This window comes from Microcaecilia unicolor, chromosome 6 (genome assembly GCF_901765095.1).
Source record: "Microcaecilia unicolor chromosome 6, aMicUni1.1, whole genome shotgun sequence".
NCBI classification, from domain to species: Eukaryota; Metazoa; Chordata; class Amphibia; order Gymnophiona; family Siphonopidae; genus Microcaecilia; species Microcaecilia unicolor.
Genome location: NC_044036.1, coordinates 192,452,027 through 192,468,350, shown reverse-complemented (window position 1 = coordinate 192,468,350; position 16,324 = coordinate 192,452,027). Strand labels below are relative to the sequence as shown.

General features: G+C 47.0%; 1 protein-coding gene across 1 annotated transcript in view; it reads left to right on the top strand.

Moving 5' to 3' along the window:
- Nucleotides 1-1,111: 1,111 nt before the first annotated feature.
- BORCS6 (BLOC-1 related complex subunit 6) overlaps nt 1,112-16,324 on the top strand; it is an 84,196-nt gene continuing 68,983 nt past the window's right edge. The window contains exon 1 of the mRNA XM_030206693.1: nt 1,112-1,561. Coding sequence (XP_030062553.1) covers nt 1,270-1,561 — 292 coding nt within the window. The 5' untranslated portion in view covers nt 1,112-1,269. The remainder of the gene's footprint in view (nt 1,562-16,324) is intronic.

Below are 16,324 nucleotides of genomic sequence, written 5' to 3'. Positions count from 1 at the left end.
TCAGTGATGTCTGTTTATATGCGCCATGGCTGGTGTAGGGGGTGTGGCTATCATAGGGGTGGAGTCATATGTGGTAACCCCACCCATAATGAGTACCGGCACTTTGCGATAAATAATTCGATTTTGGGTTGCTGTTTGGGCACTCGGTCTCTGAAAGGTTCGCCATCACTGCCTTAGACCATTCTTCTAGCTTCTGCAGATCCTTTTTCATGTTTTCCACTCCCTCCTGGGTGTCTACTCTGTTACAAATCTTAGTATCATCCGCAAAAAGGCAAACTTTACCTTCTAACCCTTCGGCAATGTCACTCACAAATATATTGAACAGAATTGGCCCCAGCACCGATCCCTGAGGCACTCCACTGCGTCACCTTTCCCTCATCCGAGCGAATTGCATTAACCACCACCCTCTGGCGTCTGTCCGTCAACCAACTCCTAATCCAGTTCACCACGTCGGGTCCTATCTTCAGCCTGTCAAGTTTATTCAAGAGCTTCCTGTGGGGAACCATGTCAAAAGCTTTGCTGAAATCTAGTTTTTAGTGTAGAAAAATGAGCACAAAATACAGAGTTTAAAATTGCTGTTTCTACCAGCTGTAATTTTTAAAGCTGTTTTAGAGATATTCAATTGTTATTTCATGATATTTATATTTACATATTTATTGATTTGTTTGCTTTATTTTTTGTCTACTAAATTGTAAGCTCTTTGAGCAGGGACTGTCTTTTTTCTATGTTTGTGCAGCGCTGCGTATGCTTTGTAGCGCTATAGAAATGCTAAATAGTAGTAGTAGTACATATGGGAAGCTTTCAAATAAATTAAGAAGCTGTCCAATAAGTAAAAAAAAAAAAAAAAAAAAAACAACTTTTGTCCTCCACGTTTTAAGGCACTGCCTATCCAATTGGAACAGCTTTAGACTTGTTACAGGTGGCCCAACAATTAAAAAACGACAATGTGGTTGCACTAGCTCATAGGTTTGTTTGCTTTATTTTGAGTGAATGGGGATGACGGCTGCGCTGGGAAGGGGAAACTTATATAGTCCTAATTGGCTTCCTAGCTCACAGTGGACTAGATAGGCTCACTTCCACTCCTGTTTATTAACCCTCCTTGGTTTAACTTCCGCGCGGAAGTCTTAGGCCTCCGCCAACCAATCGCTGCAGCAGCTTTTCGTTTTCCGCGCGCCGCTTCCGGTAGAAGTTGAGCTGCTGGGTGTGAGGCTGGGTTTGGGGGCTTGGCTGGCTGTTCCCCATGGGGTTGCGGACCGAGTGGGTCCCAGTATGGACGCTAATGCTGTCTCACACCACGTGATGGCTGAGGTGCGCCGGCCTGTCCCGCTGGAGGTTGCAGCTCAGGATAAGATAGCGGGTCGCTTGCAGGACAGCCGGAGCCTGGACGGTATCAGCCAGGCGTACGCCAGAAGCCGGGAGGCCAAGGTAGAGGGCCGCAGAGCAACCATCTCCAGTGCCTTGGAGCTGGAGGGCACCGTCAGTCATGAGGGTGACGCGACACACTTCGTAGCTAACAACCTGCAGCTGAAGATCAAGATGAGTTCCCAACAGAGCCTGGACTGTGAGTTGTGGCGGGGATAGAGAATTTTTATAAGGAAGGAAGGGGTAGATAAATGGACCAATGCAATAAGGCGGGGTGTAAAGGAGGCGCTATATCTAAATGGGATTGGAGAAGGATTTGGAGGGAAGATGGGAAGGCAGCTCCTATGTTTGGTCCAATGTACTACTTACCACTTCTATAGCGCTACAAGGCATACACAGCGTTGTACACCATACATGAAAAGACAGTCCCTTCTCAAAGAGCTCACAATCTATCTAATGAATAGAAGTAAAATAAGATACTTTTTTTTAAAATCCATGGTGTCTAGTGACACCCTCCCAGCCCACGTTCCTTACATGTGGGTAGGGGGGAGGAGGGAGTCTCTACACAGGACTGTAGGTTTGGTTCAGGGAGGGAGATTTTTTTTTTTTAATGTCACCCTTACTGTCGGTGCATACACTGACAAGAAGCATGACATTTAATGAGCAGCTGACAAAAGCTGCTGATTAGAGAGTTGCAAGGGGACAAAAATCTGACCTGTTCCCGCTGGAATTTTACCCATTCCCATCCGTCCCCACAAGAATTTAATGGTACCTAAAAAAAAAAAAAAAAATGGTCTCTCTTTGGGTTTGAGCTACAGTGCTGAAGACAAGGAAGGAACAGAAGTTCGAACTTGGAACACACTGGTGTGCACATGTAAGACTTGTCTTTGATTTGCTGGCACTGTGTGCTGAGAGGTCGCCACATGCATGTGCAAGTAGGTCAAGTGACCTCTGATGCTCATGCCTGTGTCAGAGTTGATGCCTGCATATCAGCCCAGGACAGAGAGGATTAATGGAAGACTTTCTGCATCTGTACTTTTAAAGCGAGGAGGAGGCGGCACTCAAGGAACTTGGTACTTGGTATGTGAGAGGCTGTTGCAGTTGCAGCTTATGCTTCTACAGGAACCCAGCGGGAACTGCTTCTATCCTCGTGGGAACCCAGCGGGAACTGCTTCCGTCCCCGTGGGAACCCTGCAACCCCGGAGGGGATTCCCAGAAACCCCATTCTTGTTCAGGTCTCTACTGCAGATTACTGCCGCGATTTTAATGTGGCAGTAATTTGCATGTTAATTGTATCCCACGGCTTTTTCTCAGCGATAATTTTGTGGTAGAGCTGTGGCGCTACCATGAGATTTTCTTCATTTTCTCCCTTGTGACTTTACCACCAACCTCCAAATTATTTTCTAAAATGGAAAACTGCATTTTAGAGATTCAGTAGCCTTTCTTCATCTGCTCCATTGTGACTTTACCACCAACCTACAAATTATTTCTATTTTTTAATTTGCCAGAAGTCTTTATTGATAGTTCAAACAAGTGGGCAAAACATACAACATGTCACTTGCAGCATTATACAATCTTGGCACATCCAATTGTCAGTTAAATGCACAAAATAGAAGGGGGCACAAGGTTCAACAGAAATGCCTTCTCCACAATCCAAACTAGCGCAACATTGCTCAATCAAACTTCTTGAGATTTTTGTTTTCCATTTTATTACCTAATGAGTTAACTGTAATGAGTTACCTGTAACCCTAGTCCCCTCCCCCCCCCAACCCTACTCTGTTATCCAGGTAGACTAATAATTTCCCAGACCATAACATAGTAGATGACGGCAGAAAAAGACCTGCACGGTCCACCTAGTCTGCCCAACAAGATAAACTCACATGTGCCATTTTTTGTGTATACCATACCTTGTTTTGTACCTGTCTTTTTCAGGGCACTGACCGTATAAGTCTGCCCAGCACTATCCCCGCCTCCCAACCACCAGCCCCGCCTCCTACCACCGGCTCTGGCACAGACCGTATAAGTCTGCCCAGCACTATCCCCACCTCCCAACCACCAGCCCTGCCTCCCACCACCGGATATCATTGTGGATATCCTGAAAACAGGACTAGATAGGTGTGTTCCAAGGACTGGACTGAGAAACCCTGGTCTTAAGTGTTGGTTAAACAATATGCATTGGAATTGGAAACTGGGAGGCCCTTTTACTAAGTTGCTTTAGGGCCTACGCGTGTGACGTGCACGCCAAAAACAAGACTACCGCCAGGCTAGCACACCACCCCAGCAGTAATTTCAGATATGACACGTGCTCAGTCCGGCAGTAGAAATTATTTTTTTATTTTCTACCACACGCGGTATTTCTGGCGGTAACCGGCAGTTGGTGTGCGCACTGAAAGTTACCGCGCATGTAGCGTGTGAGCCCTTACCGCTAGATCAATGGGTGGTGGTAAAGGCTCAGGCCATAAATAGGTGCGTGCTAGTTTTAATTTTAGTGCATGCCCATTTCCCGGCCCATTAAAAAAAATGCCCCTTTTCCCAGACGAGGTGAAAAAATGACCAGGTGCACACCAAAAACACGCACCCACACTACTGCAAGACACTTTTTACCTCAGCTTAGTAAAAGGACTCCTGGGTGCTTACCAGAAAACATCTTTTGCATACAAGAGTTAAAAAAAATTGTGCAAAAGGGTTGCGTAATATCTTGGCATGCTTTTTGACTAGAAGATATTCTGTCTCTGAGGTAGCATATTTTCCACATACTGCTGCAGTTTTCATGTTTAATGTTTACTTTATATAGAACAGCATTCTAAATCATCACATAAAACCCACATAAAAGGCATAGGGCAAACTAGGGTTGGGCTTGAGCATTTTTAATACACACCCTTCCTTTCCTTAGCATGGATAATTTTCATAAGTAGACTCATTCATTTTCTTTCAGATTCAAGCCTATGTTTTATCACAGGTAAAAAAAAAAAAAAACATAGCAGAGATTTTACTTAGGCATTCACCACATTTCCCTAGGCCATTATGGTATACCCTTGTGTAATTGAACTTAAATAATGGCTTATGGACTTTTTGTTTAGGAAATTATCCAAACCTTAGCAGGGTATAAAAAAGATTTGGATAATTTCCTAAACGTCAACAAACCATTATTAAGATGGACTTGGGAAAATTCACTTTCCAGGATAAGCAGCATAAAATCTGGGATCTTGTCAGGTACTTGTGAGCTGATTCGCCACTGTTGGAAACAGGATACTAAGCCTGATATACCTTCAGTCTGTCCCAGTATGACAACGCTTATGTTCTTATAAGGTTCTAATAATTACAGGAACAGGAGGATATGGATATATGAATCCCATTTTCATGGCATGGCTGCGTTGTAGAATACTCTGGTTTCTTGTTAGTGCTTTGGAACAGAATACAGGAAATGTGTTGTTCAGGCTGGAGACAAACAGACCCATTTATGGCCATACCCATTTTTGGAAACCTTAGTTTACTTGGTATGATTTATCAACTTTTTGAAGAATTTACCTAAGGCAGTGTACAGCAAAAATAAGCAGAACATGAGCAACAGAGAATTACAACAACAAACACATTCAAGTAACATTATACATTACAGCATAGTGCGCTACTTACAACTTCAAGACAAGACCCACTAAAACATCTTCATAGACTGCATAATCAAATCTTTTTGTGGCCATGACCCCATAATAGAGGCCCTACAATACTCAGACTGTGCAATGTGAAATAAAAGGTTCCCACGTGGCTTCCCATTTATGTATCTGGTGCCGACGCTCTGCTAAGAGCTGCTCCATTTCACAGATATACCACAGTTTATTAAGCTACTTCGCCAATGGAGACAGTGGCGTACCAAGGGGGGGGGGGGGGGCGGTCCGCCCTGGGTGCACGCCGCTGGGGGGGGGGGGGGGGTGCTGCGCGCCTGTCTGCTCCGCTCGTTCGGTGCTCCCTCTGCCCCGGAACAGGTTACTTCCTGTTCGGGGGCAGAGGGAGCATGGAATGAGCGGAGCAGACAGGCGCGGCACCCCCCCAGCAGGTAAAAATGCACCCGGGGGGGGGATGTCCTTTCGCCGGGGGGGGGGGGGGCGCATCGGCGATCCGCCACGGGTGTCAGCCACCCTAGGAACGCCACTGAATGGAGCCACTGAATTCTGCTTCCAATGCGCAGCCGCTATTAACATGGGCCGCACTCATTGCATACCTTACCAAAACAGCATTAGCAGGTGCTAGACCTGGAATATTTTTAGGGAATAAAAAATAAACTGGTGCCCAAGGCAGAGAGAACCCCAGCCATATCTGTAACCTACAATGTATTGCTTTCCAAAAGGCTCTTACTTTTACTCAAGACCACCATGTGTGGCCCATTGTGCCAGCTTCTCCACATCCCCTCCAACAAATGCCCGACTGCGCTGGGTAAATGCGCCAGAGTCGAGCAGGTGTTAGGTACCAGCGAAATATTACTTTAACAGCATTTTCTCTAAGAGGCATGTGAAGAGACACCTTCGTTGAGGCCCTTTCCATGGTCCCCCACTTGTCTTCCCTCAGCTCCAGTCCCAGCTCACGGCTCCAATTCCTCCTATGAAGGGTATACACTGGAGATTTTGAGCAAATATGCTTATAAAGACAGGTTATCAAGCCTCTCGTGGACCTGGAGTCTGCACATAAGTCTTCCAAGAAGGAGTCCTCCCTCGTTACCAGCGAACAAATAGATTTCCCCCCTCAGGAAGTGTGAAATCTGGAGATAAGCAAACCTGTCGTGTGCAATACATGGATACTCCTCTTTCAAAAGAGAAAATGCTTACAGAGACTCCTCGAACATCTGACCCCAGGTCTTCAGGCCCTCCCTGTACCATCTAGTGAACACACCCTGCACATTCCCCGGAGGGAAAAGAGGATTATAGGCTATAGGCAACAAATGAGACAGATTGCTCTCCAGGCATGCAAAAAATGTGTCCCAGTAATAAAAGGTAGTGTAAATCGATGGGCACACCCCTGATCCCAAAGACCTATGCTTTTGGGGAAGCCACACTAACGCCCCAAATGGCCTGGTACTCAATGAGAGTTGTTCCAAATGTACCCACAACTTGTGTGGCAATGCATGATACCACTCTATTGCGCGCGCCTGAGCCACCCTGTAATACCAATAAATATTTGGGACTCCCATCCCACCCTTTTTCCTGTCTTGGTATAAGAATAACCGAGGGAGTCGCACTTTCCTTCCCATATGAAACGCATTATGTGGTCTTGCAGAGTAGAAAGAGTCCTCCTTGGTATCTGCAATGGGAGTACCTGGAACAAGTACAGGAGACGGAGTAATATGTTTATTTGTTACATTTGTACCCCACATTTTCCCACCTATTTGCGGGCTCAGTGTGGCTTACATAGTACCGTAAAAGCGTTCGCCAGTCGGTTGATAACAAATACAGGTTATATTGTGGTCAAAGTGAGGTAGGTGTGTATGAGGCACCGTGATGATGGAAGGGATGAGGATTGTATTTCCTTGTCATCAGTAGCAGATGAATCCATTACGAATGTGTTGTGTCCACCTACCAGCAGGGGGAGATAGAGAACACTGAAAACCATAGTGCCTCTTGGAGGGCTAGCTCCATCTGCCTCTCAGTATTTCTCTATCTCCCAGCAGGGTTGGACGCAGCTTGTTCAGCTCCTTGAAGATTCTGCCTTTGGTGGCTCCTGTGCTTTTGCCAGTTGTAGCAGGGGTGTTGTGGCTAAGTGGAGCCCACTTTAAAGGCACATAGGTTTGCCCTTTCCCTGACTTACCCTTCCCCCTGTGTGGATGCAGGCATATAGGTTCGCCCTTTCCCTGCCTTTCCCACCCTCTTCTGCCTCCGGAGTGCCTCTGTAGCTGTTTACCTCCAACTTTCCTCACAGCATTAAAAAAAAAAAAAAAAACTTCCGGTGACGTCACTGTCCTCGATGGAAGCTTGATCCCGTTGCTCCCGCCCAACCCAGCTAATATAGCAAACTTTAGCGCTTCAAACGTCGAAATCTTTGCCTCTCTTGCGGACTGAAACTTACCTGAAGTAAGGGACGGTACGATGTCTCAAAAATTGAAAAGTTCGGAGGCCAAAGGAGGGGGACGTAGCAGTCAACGCGTGTCTAAAACTCCATCACGCCATGTTTCGCCGCAGCCTGAGGAGGCCTCAGATTTTGAATCTGGGAGATCAGAGGAAGAAACAGGTGCAGTTAGAAAATCGCAATCCGCACGATTGCTCCTTGAGCTTCGAAAAGACCTAGCGCATATGAAGGCGGATATTGTTGAAAGAATTGATAATTTGCGGGGAGAGCTTAAGGAAGTGGGAGCACGTATTGAAGACTTGGAACTGCGTATGGATGAGCACGTGGAATACGTGCAGCAAATGAAGCAGCGAGAGGAGGGAGTTGAAACGCAGCTGACTGACTTACAGTATAAACTTGACGATATTGAAAATCGCAGCAGACGCAAGAATCTGCGATTTCGAGGAGTGCCAGAAACAGGGGCCCAGGAAGAAATCCTGAGAATTGTACAGGAGATTTGTGGGCAATTATTAGCTGCAATGCCTGACACCCCTATGCCAGAAATTGAACGGGCACATAGAGCTTTGGGGGCTCCCCAGAATAATAAACCGAGGGACATAGTTGTCAGGTTTTGGAAATTTGCTGAAAAAGAAATTATACTTGCTCAAGCACGTCAGCAAAAAGAGCTGCGATATAATGAATCTTTGATTACAGTATATCAGGATTTGTCAGCACATACGTTGCAATGGCGTAGAGAGATGAAACCAGTATTGACAACACTGAACAAACACAACATCAAGTACCGATGGTCCTTTCCATTTGCATTATGTTTTGCCATAGCAGGAAAATCCCACCGGATGCGTACTGTTGCAGATGCGAAGCAGTTGCTACAAGAGGCAGGTCTGATGGAAATGGAAGCTGAAGATACTACAGTGGCAGACAAGGCTCGGGACAAAGTTCGTCAATGGCAGCAAGTGTTTAATAAAGCGAAGAAGCCACGACTGGCGGCAGCACGACATGCAACTTGAACTGTGATTGACACAGGGTTGTGCTTTATCTCTCCTTCTCGGGCTGACAAAGCCACCAGGAATACGAGAGGAACACTGTTATTTCTCTTTGTAACTACATCAGGTTTGAAGATAGGTTTCTGGGTGTGGGGGGGGGGACGGGATGGAAGGCCGGGGATGAGGCTGTTGGCCTTGTTGGGAGTTCAGTGTGGTAGAGGGGAGAAGGTCTTTCTCTCTCTGCCACATAGAAAATATTGTTGGGGAAGGGAGGGGGGTGGGGAATATGTTTGTTTCCAGAGCCTAAATGGGGGGAAGTTCTATACCAAACAAGATTTAATGATTATACATATAATTTGCTTTTTTTTTTTTGAGAAAAAACGAAGATGTCTGACTTGAAGATACTTACTTTAAATGTTAAGGGTTTAAATGCTCCAAGAAAAAGACAGTTGATATACCAAGAACTAGCTAGAATGCGACCGCAGGTGGTAATGTTACAAGAAACACATTTGAAGCGTGCACATGAATATTTGTTTCGTCCAGCATATTACTCAAAAATTTTTTTTGCCTCTGATATCGCAAATAGTAAGAAACGAGGAGTGGCCTTGCTTTTTCATGATAGCATACCTATACAGATCCAGCAAACCAAAAGAGACTCAGCTGGCCGTTTCCTGTTTCTCCGGGGAACACTGGAGTCTAGGGAATACACTTGGGGATCTATTTATGGGCCAAATATGGGCCAGGCCTCCTTTTTTAAAACATTGAAGAAAAATGTGAGATCTGTACAGGGAGGCTATCTTATTTTTGGGGGCGACTTTAATGCCACCATGAACCCTGAGATGGACCGTTCGGGGACAGTTTCTCGGGCGGACAGAACACTGGCTGAACATCTGGCTTCCTGTGTTGAAGAGATGGGGCTTTTTGATGTTTGGCGAGATGAACATCCGCTTGATCGAGACTATTCCTTTTATTCTTCAGTGCATGCTTCATACTCTCGCATTGATTTTCTATTTGTTGATAAATTACTGGGGGGACATGTGAGAGATGCAAAAATAGGAAACATAACTATTTCAGATCATGCTCTATGTACAGTATTGCTTTCTGTTCCTAGTGAAGATGGCTCTCATAGGCAATGGACCTTGAATAATAATATGCTTAAAGATGAGCAGATTTGTAGGAACTATGTGAAAGTACTTAAAGAATATTTAAGCTTTAATCTGGGATCTGGTCCCTCCATTGCTGTAGTATGGGAAGCTTTGAAAGCAGTCTCACGAGGACATTTTATGACAGTGGCGGGACGCCTCAAACGGCAGAAAGAATGCCTGAAGCGGTATTGGAGGGACCAGATTGTAAATCTTGAAGTTCAACATAAACGCACAGGCTCCCCTATGATCTATAGATCACTCCAGAAGGCGAGACTGCAGTTAGATGCACTGCTCGCTAAGGAGCTAGATTTTGTTAATGAAAAACTCCATTTACATGCTTATAAAGAGAAAAATAAAATTAGTCGTCAATTGGCACTTAGGTTGCGTAAGCTCAGGGTAGATAGAAATATATTTAGGATCAAAGATAGGGAGGGTAAGATTCTCTCCACATCTCAAGCTATCAGAAGCAGATTTCAGGCTTTTTATGCTGAATTATACACTAATGACCCCTCTATTCAAAATGCTGCTATTCAGGCATACTTAGAGAAAATGAATCTCCCATCCTTACAACAGGATCATTGGGATATGTTGGAAGCTAAGATTGAGGTTAAGGAAGTACTCACAGCTATTAAGTCACTAAAGACAGGTAAATCGCCGTGCATGGATGGATATATGGGGGAATACTATAAAGCTTTTGCCCCATATCTTGCACCAGTGTTGACTGAGGTCCTAAATTATGTACGGGAAGGAGGAAACTTACCCCCTACCATGAAGGATGCGTGGATAGCAGTTATCCCTAAGCCTAACAAGGAGGTGACCGAGTGCGCATCTTACCGCCCGATTTCTATACTTAATGTTGATGTACGTATTCTGGCCAAAGTAATGGCAGCTCGGTTGGTGAATGTCCTACCAACCTTGGTGCATTCAGATCAAGTGGGTTTTCTTTTGGGAAGACAAGCTTCTGACAATATTAGAAGGACGTTGGATGTGCTATACTTGGCGAAGCAAACACGATCCTCATGCTGTTTACTTAGTATCGATGCTGAAAAAGCATTCGATAGAGTGCACTGGGCCTTTTTGCATATGGTATTACAGAGGTTTGGCTTTGGACCTATGTTTAGAGGCTTGATTCAGGAACTATATGCAGCTCCTAGGGCATGTGTCAGAATTAATGGCTGCACCTCTCCCTTTTTTGAACTACATCGAGGTACACGCCAGGGGTGCCCTCTTTCCCCTCTTTTATTTGCCCTGGTAATGGAACCCTTAGCGTATAACATTAGGGCTAATCATGGAATCCAGGGGGTGAAGGCGGGTGCCTGGGAATCAAAAATTGCCCTCTTTGCGGATGATGTTTTGCTGACACTTACCTCTCCCCTGACATCAATACCGGCAGTGTTTGCTGAAATTGAATTGTATAGCTAAGTCTCGGGTTTCAAAATTAATTATACAAAGACTGAGGCGATGGCAGTAGGGATGAAAGAGAGAGAATATCAGACCTGTCGCCAGCTTTACCCGTTAATTTGGGTCACCCGGGGAATAAGATATTTGGGTGTAACACTCACACGCAAGATGGAAGATATGAGTGCAGTCAACTATCTACCCCTAATAAAGGAACTGGGCAAAGATCTAGACAGATGGAATCCACTATATTTGTCATGGTTTGGGCGAATAGCAACAGTCAAAATGAACATATTACCACGATTGTTATATCTTTTTCAGTCTATCCCTCTGCCAATTGATGACCGTATGCTTCGGTCGCTACAAACCAAGCTTCAACACTTTATATGGCAGGGTCGTAAACCTCGACTTCCCAGATCTATTTTGTATGTAGCCCGTAAAGGAAAGGGTGGATTGGGTGTACCACATTTGGGGTTATACCACAGAGCAGCCCAGGCAAAAGCTGCTATTGAATGGTTTCATGAATCAGATCATAAATTATGGATTAAAATGGAACAATTTATGATTCGTAGCCCCTTAAAGTTAGGACAATTACTCTGGTTGGCGCCTAAAAACAGATATCTTCCCCAGTCTCTTAACCCTATCATACAATATACTTTTTCATGTTGGGATAAAATAGAACGTGTGAAAGGATTTCATGACTCACGTTTGACACCTATAGCATATAATGCTACGTTCCCTCCTGGATGCTCCCCATCCCCTTTTATTAAGTGGCGAAAGAATAGGTTGATATGGTGGGGACAATTAATGAAAGAAGAACAGTTTATTACTTTTGGGGAACTAGCAGCTGAGTATGATTTACCTCCACAGGATAGGTATGCGTATAATCAGATTATTCACTTTCTTCAGACGTCATGTCTAAAGAGTAAACTAAGGGGAGAGGTTACTTTGTTAGAGAAAATGTGTGTGGAGACGGAAGAAACTAAGGGATTGATCTCTAAATTATATGGTCATATGAGGGATTCATTAGAGGTTAGCAGTAAGCACCGTGATAGATGGGAAAAGGAACTGGAGGTGACTTATACGCCTGAACTTTGGCAGCAGATGGAGCGGGCATCAGTCCATAGCTCTAAGGCAGTCAATATTCAAGAGAACTGTACAAAGGTTTTATACAGATGGTACCTCACTCCGGTGAGGTTACACCATATGTTCCCAGGGGCATCAAAATTATGCTGGAGGGGATGTGGACAGGAAGGCACAATGGGGCATATTTGGTGGACCTGTAGAAAAATAAAAGCATTTTGGAAGTCGGTGCAAGGAAGGGTGCAGGTGTGGGTGGAGGGACAGATCCCTTGGGATCCGGCGGTGTTCCTATTTAATAGATCTATTGCCGGGCTTAGTGCTGGCAGAAACTTGTTGGCCAAGCAATGTTTCAATGCAGCTCGATTGTTGATTGCACGGATGTGGAAAAAGAATGAATGCCCTTCAATTCGCCGTTGGTATAATCTGGTTAGATATATAAGTGACATGGAAAAGCTACTGGCTAAGGAACATAAAACCCTAACAAAATGGGAACAGATATGGACACCTGTGATACAGTCATTGAAGTGAAAATGTTGGATAGAATTCCTCTTCATGAAGGGGTGAGGGGCGGGGAGAGGGAGATGGGGAGGGGGGTTTTGGAGGGGAAGGGGTAACTTTGAAAAGTTTTAAATGTTACAAGAAAAATTATTGCTGTGATGTGAAGGTTCTCAGTAGAGAAATGTATGTATACCAGATGTTTAATGACAGAGGACCTGTATGCTTTTTTTTATTTGAACAGCTTCAGTTGTTATACATGGATTCCTATAATAAAGATTCTTGTTAAAAATTTAAAAAAAAAAAAAAAAAGTGCTGCTATTTCTGAGGCTTTTCCTGACTGCAGCGTGACTGGAGCTCGTGGACTCTGTCCTTTAGGTAAGAGCTGTACTCAGCTCCTCCGGGGAGGGCCCGCTGATGGCGTTCCGATCGGGGTGATTTTGGCGCGAAGCCACCATTTTGTATTTTATTCCGCTGTTTTTCGGCGATGGCTGCTGAGGGAGTTAAGCGCTGTTCCTGTTGTGGCAAGCGCAGATCAGCAGCGGGGCTCTGTAAAACGTGCTGTATAGACGGTAGAGCCTGGCAAGCGATGAGTCTTCCCACTCCATGGAGTTGGCAGTGGGCACCATCTTGGAAGCGCCGCATGGCTCAACCCTCACGGTTGCGGAGGAGTCTGTGAGCAGAGGGGCGCCTTGAGCTGAGGCAACCAGAGGAGCTCCGTTCCCCGTAGCTCCTAATTCGGAGACAGGAGGTCAGGCTGAGTTTTTCTCCCCTGAGTTTGTGCTTATTTTACATAAAGCCTTCATGCTGAAAAGAGCTCTGCCGCTGGTGTCTGATACTGCGTTGCTATCTGGTCTCCCTCAGACTGATGATGGCCCAGGGCAGATGTCAGAAGTGGATGCCCCTGAGCGTTGGATGCACGCAAAACATAGACGGGTAAATTCCCCGTCGGAGAGTGGCGCATCTCCCCCCCCCCCCCCCCCCCCCCCCCCCCGGTGGTTGGGCTGTGGGGACGCTGAGGGATCTGGCAGGCCTTCGTGGTCTGAGGAGCCAGAGGAAGGTGCCGGTTTGCCACTGGATCTGAATGATCCCACTGCGGTTCGGATTTTCCACCGCGATGAGCTGCCAGCGCTTATCTGTGATGCCTTACAGGCCCGCTCTATTGATGATCCTGTTCAAGGCAAGGCCTCCTCTGGTAATCCGAGGATGGCGAGTACTAAGAAGCCTGCTCGAGCCTTCCCTTTGCATGACTCCATCCAAGAGCTTATTTTTGCTCAGTGGGCTGACCTAGAGGGGCCCTTGAAAGTGGCCAGGGCGATGGGGCATCTTTACCCTCTGAATGAGAAGCACTTGGCCCGTTTTGGGATGCCTAAAGTGGATGCCTTAGTCATGGCTGTGACAAAAAAGACCACCCTCCCAGTAGAGGGAGGGGTCGCGCTGAAGGACATTCAGGATCGGCGGCTGGAATCAGTGCTATAATGGTCCTTTGAGATTTCGGGCCTAGCCTTAAGGGCGTCTGTTTGCAGTTCTTATGCTGCTCAAGCCTGCCTTTCTTGGTTACAACAGGCAGTGGAACAGCTCGTGGATGGTGCGGAGTCCTTCGCTGAGGTTGCATCGCGTATGGAGTCAGCCTTGTCATTTTTAGCTGACGCCATCTATGGTCTGGTCAGAGCTTCAGCTAAACAGATGTCTGTGGCGGTGTCCGCCAGCCGCCTTCTATGGCTACGGCGTTGGGCAGCTGACATGGCCTCTAAGCAAAGGCTGGTGAAGTTGCTCTTTCGGGGACCTGTTATTTGGAGAGGAGTTGGAGAGGATTGTTAAAGACCTGGGGAATGCTAAACCCCAGCGGTTACCTGAGGATAGGCCGCGGCCTTCTTCCAAGGGTCAGGTGGTTCCCTCTTCCTCTAGACCTCGCTTCCGTGAAGCTAGAAGGTATCGCCTCGGGTGCTCTGCTGGGTTTACTCAACGTGCCCGTTTTCAGCAGAGGAACTCCTTTTGCTCGGATGAGCGATCCGCAGCGGCCGGTGCTAGGCCTGGAGTTCAAGGGCAACCCTCTGAATGATGGGGCGCCGGTCCACGCCTCCTTTACAGCTGTAGGAGGACGCCTTTCCCTCTTTCTAGAGGAGTGGACCAAGATTACCTCGGATCAGTGGGTCCTGGACCTGATCAGGTTACAGATTGGAATTCAATGCCCTGGTGAGAGACGTGGTTTTGGAGACCCGATGCGGTACTGCCGTCAAACGGGCGGCGGTAGAGGAAACCCTACAAGTCTTGTTGCACCTTGTGCCTCCCGTCGAACACGGCTGCGGTCGTTACTCCATTTACTTTGTGGTGCCACGAAAAGGCGGGTCTTTTTGGCCCATTGTCAACTTGAAGGAAGTCAACGAATCACTGAGAGTGCGGCATTTTCACATGAAAACCCTGCGCTCTGTAATTGCGGCGGTATAGCCAGGAGAGTTCCTCGCGTCTCTGGACCTAAAAGAAGCTTACTTGCACGTACCTATTTGGCCCCCGCACCAACGGTTCCTCCGATTTGCGGTGTTGGGAAGACATTTCCAGTTTCGGGCCTTGCCTTTTGGCCTCGCCACAGCTCCCCAAATCTTTTCAAAGGTAATGGTGGTAGTAGCAGCCTTTCTCAGGCGAGAGGGTATCCGGGTTCACCCGTACCTAGACAACTGGCTCATCAGAGCGGACTCGGCAAAAGAGAGTCGTCATGTCACAGCCAGAGTGCTCTCAGTACTGCAATCTCTGGGCTGGGTTGTCAATATACCCAAAAGTCACCTGACCCTCTCTCAATCTCTAGAATATTTGGGGATCCGGTTCGACACGGCATCGGGGTTTGTTTATCTACCCGAGCAAAGGCGGTGCAAGCTTCAGAATCAGGTCCGTCTGCTCCTGAGGATGCCTCGCCTGCGAGCTTGGGACATTGTCCAGTTGTTGGGGTCGATGACGGCCACCTTAGAAGTGGTGCTATGGGCGAGAGCGCATATGAGACCTCTGCAGATTGCCCTGCTTCAACGATGGTCTCTGATGTCCCAGGATTGTCAACGCAGACTCACGTGGCTCCCTGCGGCCCGACTCAGTATGGAGTGGTGGCTCTCAGACAGCATGCTGCGGCGAGGAATGCCGCTAGCGCTTCCCAATTGGTGCCTGGTGGTAACGGATGCCAGCCTGAAGGGCTGGGGAGCACATTGCCAGGGAAGCTATGCCCAGGGTTTATGGACACCCGAGGAAACGGGGTGGTCCATCAATCGCTTAGAACTGAGAGCGATATTTCAGGCCTTCTGGCCTTTCACAAAACCCTGGAGGGACTGGCTGTCAGAGTTCTGTCGGACAACACGACATTAGTGGCCTATATAAATCGACAAGGCGGCACTCAGTGCATAGCACTGGCTGCGGAGGCCGCTCTAATTTGCCACTGGGCCGAGCTACATCTGTAGCTTCTGTCAGCAGCTCACATAGCAGGTCAGAGCAACGTGCAAGCTGATTTCTAAGCAGGCATCAATTCGACCCAGCGGTCTGGGAACTGACAGACGAAGTGTTCCTTCAGATCTGTGCCAAATGGGGAAAGCCCGTAATGGATCTTATGGCATCAAGCACAAATGCCAAAGTCCTGTCCTTTTTCAGCAGATGGAGAGATCCTCGCTCGGCGGGGTTGGATGCCTTGGCTCAACCCTGGCCTCCTGTATGTGTTCCCTCCTTGGCCCTTAATAGGGCGGCTCCTCCTGCGAATTCGGCTACATCAAGGAGTGGTGATCCTCATTGCCCCGGATTGGCCCAGGCGGCTGTGGTATGCGGACCTCTGGC